The sequence below is a fragment of the Narcine bancroftii genome, chromosome 7 (genome assembly GCF_036971445.1).
Source record: "Narcine bancroftii isolate sNarBan1 chromosome 7, sNarBan1.hap1, whole genome shotgun sequence".
Classification (NCBI taxonomy): Eukaryota; Metazoa; Chordata; class Chondrichthyes; order Torpediniformes; family Narcinidae; genus Narcine; species Narcine bancroftii.
This window is the reverse complement of record NC_091475.1, coordinates 3,981,970-3,997,895: the sequence shown is the minus strand read 5'-3', so window position 1 is coordinate 3,997,895 and position 15,926 is coordinate 3,981,970. Positions and strand designations below refer to the sequence as shown.

The 15,926-nt window shown below is 42.4% G+C and overlaps 2 protein-coding genes across 12 annotated transcripts in view; both read right to left on the bottom strand.

Moving 5' to 3' along the window:
* Nucleotides 1-2,675, bottom strand: part of LOC138738418 (ATPase MORC2A-like) — a 49,084-nt gene extending 46,409 nt beyond the window's left edge. For 4 of the 7 annotated variants that reach the window (XM_069888569.1, XM_069888570.1, XM_069888575.1 and 1 more), the window contains exons 1-3: nt 2,505-2,675; nt 562-697; nt 422-475 (exon numbers count right to left, since the gene is read on the bottom strand). In XM_069888569.1, coding sequence (XP_069744670.1) covers nt 422-475; nt 562-626 — 119 coding nt within the window. In that variant the 5' untranslated portion in view covers nt 627-697; nt 2,505-2,675. Of the gene's footprint in view, nt 1-166; nt 210-400; nt 508-561; nt 698-2,504 lie in introns of those variants that run through there. The other 3 variants (XM_069888572.1, XM_069888571.1, XM_069888573.1) reach the window with 3 other exon arrangements.
* Nucleotides 2,676-5,387: 2,712 nt separating this feature from the next.
* The window catches only part of LOC138738413 (suppressor of tumorigenicity 14 protein-like), a 64,808-nt gene continuing 54,269 nt past the window's right edge, over nt 5,388-15,926 (bottom strand). For 2 of the 5 annotated variants that reach the window (XM_069888558.1, XM_069888557.1), the window contains 3 exons: nt 14,417-14,526; nt 10,867-10,985; nt 5,388-8,572 (listed from right to left, as the gene is read on the bottom strand). In XM_069888558.1, coding sequence (XP_069744659.1) covers nt 8,544-8,572; nt 10,867-10,985; nt 14,417-14,526 — 258 coding nt within the window. In that variant the 3' untranslated portion in view covers nt 5,388-8,543. Of the gene's footprint in view, nt 8,573-10,866; nt 10,986-14,416; nt 14,527-14,966; nt 15,245-15,926 lie in introns of those variants that run through there. The other 3 variants (XM_069888561.1, XM_069888563.1, XM_069888562.1) reach the window with 2 other exon arrangements.

The following is a 15,926-nucleotide window of genomic DNA, read 5'->3' as shown; positions in this document are numbered from 1 at the left end:
GTTAACGATTCTCTGACCTCAATATATATGTGATACAGCAAATCTGAAATTATCTTTGTGACAGCTTGAAGTTGTCTATCATAATCCCCAATTTTTCTTTTCAGGAAGCAAACCTTCAGAAAAAATATGTTGTCCAGTGATATAAAGAAAAGTTGTATACTTTCACCTGAAATCCACAACATGTAATTAAAGACTTTGCTGTGCTGCTGGGGTGAAACTGCTTCTTCCTGTTTATCCAATCTAAAGCATATATAATTTCAGGCATCTTGATTTTTAAAAATAAAATCACCTTCATATCCAGTTTTAAATTATCGCAGCTTCGTCAATTTTGCCATTGAAGCACTATTTATCATTACTTTTTTGAACTAAAAACTTTTACATTTTAATTTCAAGTTCTTACCAGCAACGTTCATGACAATACCTTGCATTATCCACCAATTCAGCCAATGCTCCAAAAAGGAAATCATGAGTGGTCCTGCAAGTGTTTTATAAAAAATGTGACTAAACCAAAAAATGAAAAAAAAATAGACATATAATTCGAAATTATTCAGTCGTACTCACGAGTTTGCATGAAGGTAGTCACGTGTGAGCTGAGCTCTTGATAAGTCATGGTATTTATCTGCCATTTTGATCCTCTTATCTTTTCTCTGCACCTTCCAAAGTTATAGCAACGCTGCCACTATCTACCAGCTATACTCTGTAAACAAATTAAAGACCTAAAATGAAAGAATTCAACAGAACTAAACCAATGTATTTTTCATTTGAAACGGAGGTTAAAAAAAAAGTAAATGATCGATACAATTGAGGCTTCTGACAGCATCTGCCTGTGTTCAGTTAATTCTGTTCAGTCCAGTTGAAAACTAATAAAAGGTTCAATGCACAGAATACAGGGATAACCAGGTCATAACACAATATTGGGGTAAAACACGAAAACTCTGCAGACACTGCAAATGAAGTAAAAACAAATGCTGGAGAAATTCAGGAGGTCAGAATCAGGTTTTATTGTCATGAACAAGCCATGAAAAAGCCATGAAATTCAGTGTTTTGATCTTATGACATTACTTTAAAAAAATAGAATAATAATAAATAGCAGTGCATGAAAAGTAAGGGAGTGTCTGGTTCATTGATTAATCAGGAATCTGATGGCGGTGGGGAAGAAGCTGTCCTTGTGCTCGTCTTTAGGTTCCTGTACCTTTTCCCTGATGGTAGCAGAGTCAAGAGGGCATGCCTGGGTGGGTGGGGGGGGGGCGGTCTTTGAGGATAGAGGCTGCTTTTTTAAGACACTGTAGATGCCCTCGATGGAGTAAAGTCTGGTGCCTGTGATGTTGCAGGCCAAGTTAACAACCCTCTGGAGATTATTCTTGTCCTGAGTTGGTCCCTCCATACTAGGCAGTGATGCAACCAGCCAGAATGCTCTCCATGGAACACCTGTAGAAGTTTACAAAAGTCTTCGGTGACATACTGAATCTCCTCAGCCACCTCACAAAGAATAGCCACTGGAGAAATTTCTTTGTGATTATATTAACATGGAGGATCCAGGACAGATGTTGACACCCAGGAATTTGAAGTTCTTGACCCTCTCCACCGCTGAGCCCTCGATGAGGACTGGGCCGTGTTCCCCTGTCTTCCTCCTGTAGTCCACAATCATCTCCTTGGTTTTGCTGATGTTGAGCTTAAGGTTGTTGTTGTTACACCATTCGATGAGATATCTTCCTCCTGAACGCTTCCTCATAGCCGTTTGTAATTCTGCCAACAACTATGGCGTCACCGGCAAATCTTTATTGTATTGGAATTGTGCCTGGCCACACAGTCACGGGTGAATAACGAGTAGCGCAGTGGGCTAAGCACGTGTCCTTGAGGTGTGTCTGTGTTGATGATCAGTGAGACGTTGTTTCCATTTTGTACTTACTGTGTCTTCCAATGAGAAAGTCAAGGATCCAGTTCCAGAGTGGGGTATAGAGGGCTCGAGTTTATAGGTTCTTTACCAGTACTGAGGGAATAATAGTATTGAAGGCCAAACTGTGTCCTTTATGTAGCAAAGATCAAGATACATAACCAATGTCCTTCATCAAAGTGAGGTGCCCTGAGTAGGGAACATTAGCAGAGTGAAGGACAGAAACCACATGGAAAGAAGTTCATCTCAGGTAGTACTGCAACACTGGTGGTTCTGGGTAAGTGGATTTTTGTCAGTGGAAGGTAGAATTAAATCCCAACTACTGCTTGATATCCCCCAACTTGCACCAACCCCGACAAATGTCCACACACCACTCAACAAATAGAGGAACAAGGACACAGGAATAAAATCGCAAATTCCTCTCCAATCTGCTCCAATAACTCACTCCATGTAAAAAAAAAAGTCTAACTAATTCTCTTTCCAACATGTATCAATGACACCATTTAAATTTGGATTTTAAATGAGCCCCTCTTTATCTAAACCAGGACATGCGCCCCCCGCGTGACTGTAAATGCACAGACATCAATGTTTGAAGCTAGTTCCATTGTACCTGTGTCCATCAATCACTGAGACCTGAGGAATGGGCCATTTAATCCTCCCAAGAGAACCAACCAACCAGGACATTTTCCACCAAAAGGAAATTAATCATTTCCAAACCAGCACAATAAGTTAAACACAGGATACAAAGATGCCGCGTAACTTCGCGGTGGCCGGACCCTGGTTCTCATTCTGACCCCAGCTCCACCCGCCCCGCACCCCCGGGCTCCACCCGCCCCGCACCCCCGGGCTCCACCCGCCCCGCACCCCCGGGCTCCACCCGCCCCGCACCCTCACCCCGGGCTCCACCCGCACCCCCGGGCTCCATCCCCCACGCACTCCCGGGCTCCACCCGCACCTCCGGGCTCCATCCCCCACGCAACCTCACCCCGGGCTCCATCCCCCACGCACCCGCACCCCCGGGCTCCATCCCCCCCGCACTCCCGGGCTCCACCCGCACCCCCGGGCTCCATCCCCCACGCACTCCCGGGCTCCACCCGCACCTCCGGGCTCCATCCCCCACGCAACCTCACCCCGGGCTCCATCCCCCACGCACCCGCACCTCCGGGCTCCATCCCCCACGCAACCTCACCCCGGGCTCCATCCCCCACGCACCCGCACCCCCGGGCTCCATCCCCCCCGCACTCCCGGGCTCCACCCGCACCTCCGGGCTCCATCCCCCACGCACCCGCACCCCCGGGCTCCACCCGCCCCGCACCCTCACCCCGGGCTCCACCCGCACCCCCGGGCTCCATCCCCCACGCACCCTCACCCCGGGCTCTAGCTCCACCCGCCCCGCACCCTCACCTCTAGGCTCCAGCTCCACCCACACCCCCAGCGTTGGTCCCAGCGCTCGGTGACCCCGCCCTGGGTGCGGCTCTGTTGACACACTGGAGCATTGGTGTCATTGGACCCTGTGCTGATTCACTCTGAGCCCCTGACTTGATCATTCAAATGTTTAAGTCTGAACACTTTGTTTTACTGGGGGATCTATTTCTTTCCGAAGTAAATCACAACGTTTTGTAGACACTGTGGTAAAACACAAAATGCTGTGAGACTCAACAGGTCAAACAGTGGCCTTTGCTACATAAAGCTTTAAATGCTGTTGAGTTTCTCCAGCATTTTGTGTTTTCACTTTTATTTTTTTCGCACATCTGTTTAGCGTCCCCAGTTGCTGCAAAGCAATTCCAAAGATCAATTACTTATTGGTATATCCTTTCCTGCAGCTTGTGCACATTAAATGCTCTTTTCACACTCCACTTCATGCTTGAAGTGAAAATAGTAAATGCTAGAAATGATTGTACTTTATGACCTGCGATTTCAAGCATTTCCACATTGCCAGGGTGTGGATTTTAAAAACAACGTTTCAACTTGCAGGTTTAATTTGGGACCTGTCTGACCAAACCAGCAGCAAAAATGTTTGTGGACACGGCTGGTGCATAGGTCATGGGTAAACGTGTGTCCAATGCATGAAATGACATCAATCACCACCTATTACTTTACCTCTTGAGTCATCAGTTCCAAATTCTCCCAAACCCGTGGGAGCATAACTTGCTCATTCATCAGAGTTCCATCTTGTGTACGACGAATTAGGCACCATACACGGGCAAACTGGATCCTTGGGACTTGAAATAAAGTAAGTTCGCAGCTGTGACAAAGTTGGGAAATTTGAGCTTTACTGGCAGGAAACTTCTCAAAGTTTGACATTGTGTGATTATGTTGTTCAGGAGCTGCAGTCATGTCAAACAAATACTGAGCACATCTTTTGAAAGAGAAACAGTTTCAGGTCAATTATGTTTCATCAGAACTAGGCAAATATATCAATTAATGCAGAGAAGGGAACCAGAACATTCAAAAGTGTATGATAGGATGGAGACCGAGCCAGAGGGAATGACGCAAGTGGCAATGCTGGCTGTCCCCTGCTTCCACTTTTTCTGATTCTTCCTTGAAGAAAGGCTCAGGCCCAAAATGTCGGTGATATATCTTTGTCTCCTATAGATGCTGAAAAGACCAGCTGAGTTCCTCCAACATTTCGGTGTGTTTACAGCACCTACAGCCTTCCGTGTTCTACGAGCCCTGCCTATCAGCCTCCTGGGAATTCACCCTTTCATTCATTTGATTTTGTTCTCTCCAATCCTCCACTTTCTCTGCAACTTTAAACATACTTGATTTCTAGTTCTGATTCAACTCATTGGCCTGAAACATTTCTGCTTCTTCCTCAACAGACATTTCTTGTGCACTTGTCATTCACCTTTTTAATACTTCTATTTTCAAGGATTGTAATAGATGAAGAGGCAAAGGTGGACATTTGAACATCCCATTGTAAGTAACACAGGAGGAGATCCAGAGAGTTGGAAGTGATTAGCAGTGACCTTGTCTTTCATTGAATCAAGATGGTCAGAGGATGTGCATGATACTTATATTACCAAGAACATTAAATAACCATATAACAATCACAGCACAGAAACAGGCCAACTTGGCCCTTCTCGTCCATGCCAAACACTTTCTCCCACCTAACCCCTCTGACCTCCATTCAACCCGTTACCCTCCATTCCTTTCCCGTCCATGTACATATCCAACTTCTCCTGAAATGCTCATATTGAGCCTGCCTCCACCACATCGTCTGGAATGTTTTAGATATTTTCATAAAATAACATGGCACCCTATCCTGCAAATTTTGTTCATATTTTCTGATATTTCACCATGCTAGAAGTCAAATGTATCTGTCTCATCTTTGACTTGGATGAAAGCTCATCTACCAGAAACATTAATTCTGTTTCTTTCCACAGGTACTTCATAACCTGGCCAACACTTCCAGCAGTTTTCATTCTGCTTTCATGGAATTGTCCTTGCTTAGAAAACTGACACAGTTCCATACTAGTACTCACAACCACATTTTAATGAAAAATATCGATATTTCACAAATATTTCATAAATATATAGAGCATTTTTTCTAAAAAAAATCACATTATTGGCAAAATTTCAAAAGTAAACAACAAAAATCAAACGTGGAAATAAATAGTCCATATTACAAATGACATTGCATGTGATTTCAAAAGTGAAGTAGAGTTTTAGTTCAAAATATTTTATAACACACACACACACATATATATATATATATTTTTTTTTAATTAACGATGGATATCCCTTAAGAGAATAAAAAATTATACTTTCTAAACAACTCTGATTTAACTCTTTAAATATATTCCATTTATCAGAATTTGGGACCATTATCAAATGCACATAATTTTGATCAATAGATTCAAAGGTCTGTATCTATGCTGTTTCAGATTTAGAAACTATAATTGATATATATATAATGTTCTTTCAGCAATGTCTGTTTTAATATAAAACAAATTAGCAATTTCTCTTTTTCTATTTTGCAACAACCAAGGTCTTTGTCCTTCATGTCCTGCTGGAGGAGGGCACCATTGTCTTATAATCAAAAGCGTTGCCCATGATGTGAATATGTTCCCAAGAGAGTGGTAGTGGATGACTGCCTCTCAGACTGGAGGTCTGCATCAGGGATCATAGCTGGGTCCATTGTTGTTTGTTATCTATCAATGATCTGGTTGAAAATGTGGTAAATTAGATCAGCATGTTTGTAGATGACACAAAGATGGAAGGGGTAATGGACAGTGAGGAAGGCTTTCAAAACTTACAGAGGGATCTGGACCAGCTGGAAGAATAGGCATCAAACTAGCAGATGGAATTTAATGCGGACAAGTGTTAGGTCTTGCTTTTTAGAAGGACAAGATAAATGGTAGGGCACTGAGGACTGAGTTAGAGGAATCTGGAAATTCAGATACATAATTCCCTGAAAGTAGTGCACAAGCAGATAGCGTTGTAAAGAGAGCTTTTGGCATACTGGCCTTTCTCAATGAAAGTGTTGAGTGTAGGCATTGGGATGTTATGATAAAATTGTATAAGACATTGGTGAGGCCAAAATTAGAGCATTGTGTGTAGTTTGTCACCTAACGACAGGAAAGAGTGCAGAGAAGATTTACTAGGATAACTATCCTTAACCTTTTTTCAGCTTGGGCCGTCCTGAGACTGCTTAATGCTTATGGGCCCCCTTCCCTGTGAAGCCGGCAAGTTTTGGTTTCTTCCGTACTTCTCTCCTACCAACTACATAAAAAATATTGAAACTTACTTAAGTTACATGTGTTGAAAATAAAACAAGGCTTTTTCTTAAGTGTACTGTGGCCCCTGGTGAGGCTGGCAGGCCCCTGTTGGCAATGGCTGTACTAGGATGTTGGTGGGACTTGAGGAACTGGGTTACAGGGGAGATTTGATAGAGGCAACAAGATTATGAGGGGTATAGATAGTGTAAATGCAAATAGGCTTTCCTCTGAGATTAGATGAGATACAAACCAGAGGATATGGTTTAAAGGTGAAAGCGGAGAAGTTTAGGGGAAACTTCGGGGAATTTCTTCTCACAAAGAATGGTGGGAGTGTGGAACGAGCTGCCAGCTGACGTAGTGAATGCGGGCTCAATTTTAACATTTAAGAAAAATTTAGGCAGGTACATGGAAGGGAGGGGTATGGACTGGGTGCAGGTCAGTGGGTCTAACCAGAATAACGGTTCAGCACAAATTAGAAAGGCTGAAGAGACTGTTTTCCATGTTGTAATGTTCTCTAGCTCACTGGTTCTATATCCAAGTTTGGTAATTTCACAAAAGTTAGGTAACATTGTAACTGGCATGGATGACAACATTAAGTTACAAAGAGATAAAGACTGGAGTAAATGGACAAGTGATAGCAAGGATTTATCAGAAACAAGAACAAAGTACTTGCTAAATTAAGAAAAATTGGATATAAGGGAGGCCCACTGAAACTTAGGTCTCCATGCACATGTTATTAAAATGCCATGGGTAAATAAAAAAAAGGTCAATAATAGGATTTATATCCAAAGGGTGGAGTAAAGGGAGGTTGTAGGTATCTTACAGCTACGTAAAGCTGTGGGTAGTTTTGGAAGTTTTGGTAACCACAAATCACAAAGAACACATTGGACCTGGAGCGAAGGTAGGAAATTGTCCTGAACTTCAAGAATAAATAAAGACGACAAAATCTTGGGTTGCATTCCTAAAATTTATAAAAATGAGCTGATGGTAAATGTCAAAATATGGAATGGAAAAGAAAGAAAGAACCTTTTTTTCTGATTGAGGGGAATTGAATAAAGAGACATTGTTTTGAAATTAAACCCAGGAATAACATCTGAAATCATTTCTGCGTGGTTGATAGAAATTTGGAACACATTTGCAAATGGGCAAGTTGGTTGTTGATGTAAATCCCCAAATGATTTACAGGATTTCCAAATAAAATAAGGGAGATGGGGAAATATTAGGACACTGCTCAGCCATAATTTTAAGAAATGGTGGAACAGACTTGAGGGACTAAATGGCCAATTCATGTTGATACTTGGCAATTTTGAAAATCCAATTTCTTCACAAGAATGAGCCCATGGGATTTCAAGGCCTTTACTCCAATTCTTGACAATCCTGTGCAGTACCTCTTGGGGAAGAAGAACAAGAATGATGTGTTATACATTATGGCACCGTATCATATTACCACAGACCTTGGTTTGGCTTTCACAAAATAGACAAAGTGCTTTGAGATCTTGAGAAGTAAAATTCAGAAGTAAACATGAACAAAGCTCAATGCAGGTTGGAATTTTCAACATTCATTTAACACGATGAGTTTGGATCTATGAGCATATACTGTATCAGATATAATATCAGAAACTCATCAACTGAGTCTCCAGAACAAGGACATTGATTTTAAAAAAATGGAAGCTTTACAACTGAACAGCTGATAATGAAAAGATCACTTCACATGGGAATCTTCTTTTGTGCAATAAAAATAAAATCAAGGAAGTACTTCCCCTGCATAATGCACAATAGAGGTCACATTATATCCAGTAAGGCCTTAAAATTTACTTGTAGATCTGTGACATTATTAGAGGCTGAGCACCTTTTTTTTTTACCCAAAGAGGAATCATAACTAGGAGGGCCGAAGGGCCTGTACTCATCCTTCTAAACCACCAGTCTCATCAAAGGCACTTGGTGACTGTCAAATTCTCTGTCAGAAGATAAAACAGACAGAATGAGTGAGCTCAGTTGTGTTTCAGTCAGCTTTAAATTCTAAACGATAAGATCAGTTCCAGTACTAGCATTACTGCTAGTCACTGATTTACTGGCTGTTCACCTGGTAGACATTGCTGTGTAGCTGCAGTTTGGTGATATCTGCACAGAGTTAGCACCTTGCTTGTCTCTGTGACTGCAGGAGCTTCCACAAGTGTTCCTATTCACCCCAACACCCCAAAGATATGCTGATGGGTCACTTAAATAGCTATCGCTAAGGTGGATATCAGGAGAATCGAGAGGGATAAGTAGGAGAGAACAGGGAAATTAGTGGTAGGAAAGAGTCTGACGACTCAGGGCTGAAACAATGGGCTGGATTCTCCATCTTGTCAGAAAATATGAAATAATAAAGAGTCAGAAGACCAGAACAAGATCATAGATAGGAAGTAAAATATCTATTCAATTAAATTTACTGGGTGGTTGCTTATAGGAAAGAATACAGATAATTGACCAGGAAACTTGAAGAAATCCTAAAAAAAAGAGGGAATTTTACCACATTTTTAAAAATGATGCTTTCTAAACCTAGTGCAAATATGTCAATGTTCAGATTTAACCCAGGCCTTTGGGAGAAAAGGAATTTCAATTTAGAATTGTTAATCATTCACAAAGAACCATCGTAACAGTAGAGTGTGAATTTAATTCAAGACCCTTTCCTGAGCTAGAACTCACTTGTTAAACCGTAGAGAGAGGCCGATGATGTTGAAGGTGGTGCTATGTCTACAAATAAATTTGTCAAAAAATGGGGAAACACAGAAAAGGGTGGTAGATCCCTCAGAGACCCCAAATCACTGACCCAGCACCTAGTATCTACTGACAGGATGCATTGTTGGAACCTTCTCATCTGTTGCACTCAGAGAATGGCTTTGACAACCAGTGAGAGTCAGTCTATTGACTCACTCTCTATTAAAGCTGACAGTGACCGTTTATGAAAGTCCTAATGTTCAAAAATATTGAACAATGCTTGGTACCTGGTAAAAAATAAACATTTTTAAAAAAAATTACAATATTTTTACAGCGGAAACACAATACCTCACTGACACACTTAAAACCAATTAAGGATATTTAAACCAACTTAATATGAACTCCACTTTTATCCTGGTAGCTAATTTCTCCCATGTATTTCAATGGAGTTCTGTAGTTGTGGCTTGTTTAACTGGTCCAGGCTCAATGGGTTGGCTTTCAGGCCTGAGAGCAGGGATGCCTGTGAAAGCTCACGTTTCCCCTGCTGGACATCATGAGGCATTCTGCAATGCACTGTCAAGGGAGCCTGTATCACAGTGTGTAGAATGGAAAATATCTTTACCTGTTAGGGGCTTCAATAAACCAGGAAACTGGCAATTCTGTGTAAAACATGAGTAAGTCCAGGCATTTGTGTTGGTGAGAAAATAGAAAATCTGAGCCAGTTGCCAGATCGGTACTTGGGCAGAGAATTAAAATGGCAAGCCCAATTCAATCACCCTGTACCTATTTGGGCTCTATAATTGAGGCAAGTAATTATGAGCAATATATTACAATGTTGTAATCCAAACAGGGTGCAATAAATCAGTTTCCAAATTAAGTGAAAGGCCTTCTAATTTTGGGGGAGGGGCAGGGGTTGGGGGGGGGGGGCATGATAAGAAGGCAAATGTTGTAGCTCTTGTTCAATGATACAGAAGTGCCTGGGGCTACTCAGATTAAATGAGCAGCTGGAACTACTGGTAGTTACTTTCTTCTTGCATGGGCCATTTCCGCTTGTATAAATGGAAGATGAATGAACCAAGTCCAGTTTCACAGAGAATGACATTTTGGAGTGCAGAGTAAGAAGTGTTGTTTTGATCACTTCTTTCTGCTTGATGAACCAATCAGCATCTCAAGGAATGTATATTTCAAAGGGTCATGAGGGTGGTATAGTCAGCGAAGTGCAGTGCAGGGACCCAGGTTAGAATCCGATGTGGTCTGTAAGGAGTTTGTACATTCTCCCAGGTCGGCCGGAATTTGATCCAAATTCTGCAATTTCCTCCCACCGTTCAAAAGCGCACGGGGATTGTAGGTTAATTGGTGTATTAGGGGAGCACGGGCTGGATGGGCCTATTACCATGTAAACTCTCTGGTCCACTCTTCCACCCCCATCAACGACTCCCTTCTCCCCATAACTGCAGGAGATGCAACACCTGCCCTTTCATCTCTTCCCTTTCCACTGATCCCTGAGACTATTCACTTGCACATGAAAAGAGGAAGCATATATTTTCTTACCAACTGTAGCCACGTAGTCGGCAACAAATCTTTTTGAATAGGTTTGATTGGAATAAAATTTTATTTGTAAACTGGAACCCTCACTGTAAAGACAAAAATCCTGATGCTCGCCACAAAATCTAAAGAAGACATTAAAAGAGAAATATCATTAACCCATTGAAGTTAATAGATTATTTTGTGACCATTCTTTAAATCCAGGGGTTTTACTGCAATCATTCACTATTAAAAATATCAAGTGCCAAAGAATTGTTGGAGGATTACAGCATTCAGGCAGAATCCATGGGTGAAAATGGTCCATCAGGCAGAATCCATGGGTGGAAATGGTCCATCAGGCAGAATCCATGGGTGGAAATGGTCCATCAGGCAGAATCCATGGGTGGAAATGGTCCATCAGACAGAATCCATGGGCGGAAATGGATCATCAGGCAGAATCCATGGGCGGAAATGGTCCATCAGGCAGAATCCATGGGCGGAAATGGCCAATCAGGCAGAATCCATGGCCGGAAATGGTCCATCAGGCAGAATCCATGGGTGGAAATGGTCCATCAGGCAGAATCCATGGGTGAAAATGGTCCATCAGGCAGAATCCATGGGTGGAAATGGTCCATCAGGCAGAATCCATGGGTGAAAATGGTCCATCAGGCAGAATCCATGGGTGGAAATGGTCCATCAGGCAGAATCCATGGGTGGAAATGGTCCATCAGGCAGAATCCATGGGTGGAAATGGTCCATCAGGCGGAATCCATGGGTGGAAATGGTCCATCAGGCAGAATCCATGGGTGAAAATGGTCCATCAGGCAGAATCCATGGGTGGAAATGGTCCATCAGGCAGAATCCATGGGTGGAAATGGTCCATCAGGCAGAATCCATGGGTGGAAATGGTCCATCAGGCAGAATCCATGGGTGGAAATGGTCCATCAGGCAGAATCCATGGGTGGAAATGGTCCATCAGACAGAATCCATGGGTGGAAATGGTCCATCAGGCAGAATCCATGGGTGGAAATGGTCCATCAGGCAGAATCCATGGGTGAAAATGGTCCATATGGCAGAATCCAATGGTGGAAATGGTCCATCAGGCAGAATCAATGGGTGGAAATGGTCCATCAGGCAGAATCCATGTGTGGAAAAGGTCCATCAGGCAGAATCCATGGGTGGAAAAGGTCCATCAGGCAGAATCCATGGGTGAAAATGGTCCATCAGGCAGAATCCATGGGTGGATATGGTCCATCAGGCAGAATCCATGGGTGGAAATGGTCCATCAGGCAGAATCCATGAGTGGAAATGGTCCATCAGACAGAATCCATGGGTGGAAATGGTCCATCAGGCAGAATCCATGGGTGGAAATGGTCCATCAGGCAGAATCCATGGGTGGAAATGGTCCATCAGGCAGAATCCATGGGTGGAAATGGTCCATCAGGCAGAATCCATGGGTGGAAATGGTCCATCAGGCAGAATCCATGGGTGGAAATGGTCCATCAGGCAGAATCCATGGGTGGAAATGGTCCATCAGGCAGAATCCATGGGTAGAAATGGTCCATCAGGCAGAATCCATGGGTGGAAATGGTCCATCAGGCAGAATCCATGGGTGGAAATGGTCCATCAGGCAGAATCCATGGGTGGAAATGGTCCATCAGGCAGAATCCATGGGTGGAAATGGTCCATCAGGCAGAATCCATGGGTGGAAATGGTCCATCAGACAGAATCCATGGGTGGAAATGGTCCATCAGGCAGAATCCATGGGTGGAAATGGTCCATCAGGCAGAATCCATGGGTGGAAATGGTCCATCAGGCAGAATCCAATGCTGGAAATGGTCCATCAGGCAGAATCCATGGGTGGAAATGGTCCATCAGGCAGAATCCATGGGTGGAAATGGTCCATCAGGCAGAATCCATGGGTGGAAAAGGTCCATCAGGCAGAATCCATGGGTGGAAAAGGTCCATCAGGCAGAATCCATGGGTGAAAATGGTCCATCAGGCAGAATCCATGGGTGGAAATGGTCCATCAGGCAGAATCCAATGCTGGAAATGGTCCATCAGGCAGAATCCATGGGTGGAAATGGTCCATCAGGCAGAATCCATGGGTGGAAATGGTCCATCAGGCAGAATCCATGGGTGGAAAAGGTCCATCAGGCAGAATCCATGGGTGGAAAAGGTCCATCAGGCAGAATCCATGGGTGAAAATGGTCCATCAGGCAGAATCCATGGGTGGATATGGTCCATCAGGCAGAATCCATGGGTGAAAATGGTCCATCAGGCAGAATCCATGGGTGGAAATGGTCCATCAGGCAGAATCCATGGGTGAAAATGGTCCATCAGGCAGAATCCATGGGTGAAAATGGTCCATCAGGCAGAATCCATGGGTGGAAATGGTCCATCAGGTAGAATCCTTGGGTGGAAATAGTCCATCAGACAGAATCCATGGGGGAAATGGTCCGTCAGACAGAATCCAAGGGGGGAAATGGTCTGTCAGACAGAATCCATGGGTGGAAATGGTTGGTCAACCTTTGGAATTGAAACCCTTTATCTTAATACAGGGTTTTTGACTTAAAATGCTAACTGGTGCCAATAATAAATTTCAACATAAAACCTTAACTGACCATTTCTACCCACGGTTGCCATCTGACCAATATACCTTAATTTTCCCAGGCATCTTTCTCAACGTGCACAATCCCAGGCACTCCTTCTCGAAGAAGTTTATGTATTTGCTCCAATTTAGCATCAACCATATTTACTGGTCAGTGGGTGGCACTACCTGCTCTATCCTGGGAAATCAAATACAAACAGACAATCTATTTTGTGAAGCACTTGGGAAATCTGATCCCAAGTTTCAAGTGTCTATCTCTAGCCAATAAAATACTCAAAAGAAACTTGAAGAACAATCTCACAATCACGCATGTTACAGTCTTCTGAAACCAGCACAGAATTTAACTATTTCAGGTTAACATCCTCTTTAACTTGAAGCATCATCCTTGCACATTTAATCTCTTGTTTCCTTTCCCCTCCTCTTCCCTGCTTCTAAAAAAACTAGTTTTTTTAAGAAGTATTTCCAGTTCTGATGAAAGGTGATTGTCCCGAAATCGTCTCCATGGATACTACCAAATCTCTTGAGTTTCTCAGCATTTTTATTTGCATTCAAATATCTGCAGCTTTTACCTTTAGCATTTTAAATAATTTCTGCAGACACTATTCAGTTGAGAAATTGATTCTGAACATGCACAATGTTAAAAACTGATCAATTTTATCTGCCACCATGAAATTTTGATCATTATGTGCATTGCACTCAGAACTTTGCTTCCAAAAGGAGTGATGAATTTTGTTGCTCATCAGAGATGAGAAATTTTTGCAATATTATGGAGACATTTTGATCCTCAAACAACATATGCTGGTGAACTATCTTTTATAAAATGGGCACTTTATGCATTTGCATCCTATATTACTCACTGTTTATCAACTTCAATATGTTTTCTGATTTCTATCATTCATTATGTTCATAAATTTTAATTGCATCAGTACATTACAGCAAGATTTAAAAAGCTCCTAGTATACTTACCTTTGACCTTTGACCTCCAGATACTCTGTTATGCATGCTTGTCCGGTCTTTGGAGATCCACTCAGCTTGAAATCTTTGAAAGAAACTTTGGCTCTAAAATGTTCTTGAAGCTATAGCATTGAAAGAAAATACACCTGAGTATTAATACTGACACATACTATGTTCTAAATAACCAGTACTCTGCTTATTGAGAACAAAACAAGTCTTGACTGGCTAGAAAAATAATTTCAGTGAAGATGCATCTTTAACAGAAATAAATGGTGTTAACACAAACACAAAGCCCAGAAAGAAACTTGACAGTAAAAATGATAGAGAAAAAAATATTTTTTCTAACATTTAGCATCAGAAATAGTGTGTGTGTGAGGTTGTGTGTGAGTGTGAAGGTTGTGTGTGTGTGTGTGTGTGTGTGTGTGTGTGTGTGTGTGTGTGTGTGTGTGTGTGTGTGTGTGAGGTTGTGTGTGAGTGTGAAGGTTGTGTGTGTGAGTGTGAAGGTTGTGTGTGTGAGTGTGAAGGTTGTGTGTGTGAGTGTGAAGGTTGTGTGTGTGTGTGTTTACCTGTATATACTATTAACTATAAGAATGTAGCAGCAATTTTGAACAAATACATTTGTAAGATGAGAAACCAGCTCACTTTTTTTTTTAAAAAGAGTTGCTGGTTAAGAGAAGAACTGACCAATGATGTGAAGATACTTCACATGATGGGATAATTCCTTTACATCTGAACTACTGGAAAATGCAGAATGCAGTTTATTGTCCTGTCCAAAGGGTTAGAGTCCAATAATAAAGTGCTCCCTCAATGCCAGTCACAGCCGAGGCTAGTTTTCTGAAGCTAGAGTGAACATACGATGTCAATCAAATACAAGGAAGCGAACGTACTGATTAAAACTCCACCCCCCCCGCCACCAATGTCTAATTAGTCAATGGAGGCATAGTTAAAGAAGTTGCACTTCTGAACAAAGATGGTTTCATCAGGCAGTGGCTCAGTTGGTAACGTATTCACACAGCAATTAGAAGACTATGGAATCCAGCCCCATTCCCAGATTTATTGTAGCTGCAGTGTATTGTTTAAATTTGTAGCTTTTCAGTTGAGATCATGAAGTGTTTTTAATTCAGCTTGATGTCATGGGTTCTATCTTACTATTTGAGCAGCAGAGAGTTCTCCCAGTGTAAGACCACAAGAAATATTAGTCTAATCTCTCATCCAGCGAGATCATGGACAATTCAATTTTGCTCGTCCACGTTCAAGCCCCTCCTCATTACCTTAGATTGATTGATTAAAAATCTGTCTCACATTTGAATATGTTAAAGATCCAAACACTTTGAGAGCTGAAATGCTTCCTTAGGGTGGCCCCCTTTTTGAAGCCATGTCTACATTCTCTCAGAAAGGAAAACAATTTCCCTGCATTTACCCTGTTAATCTTATTAGATTATTATGCATCTTGATTTTCATTCTGTGGGCCAATGCAGGAAATGGGACCAGCTTGGGGAGGCAACCTGGTTGGTTGGCATGG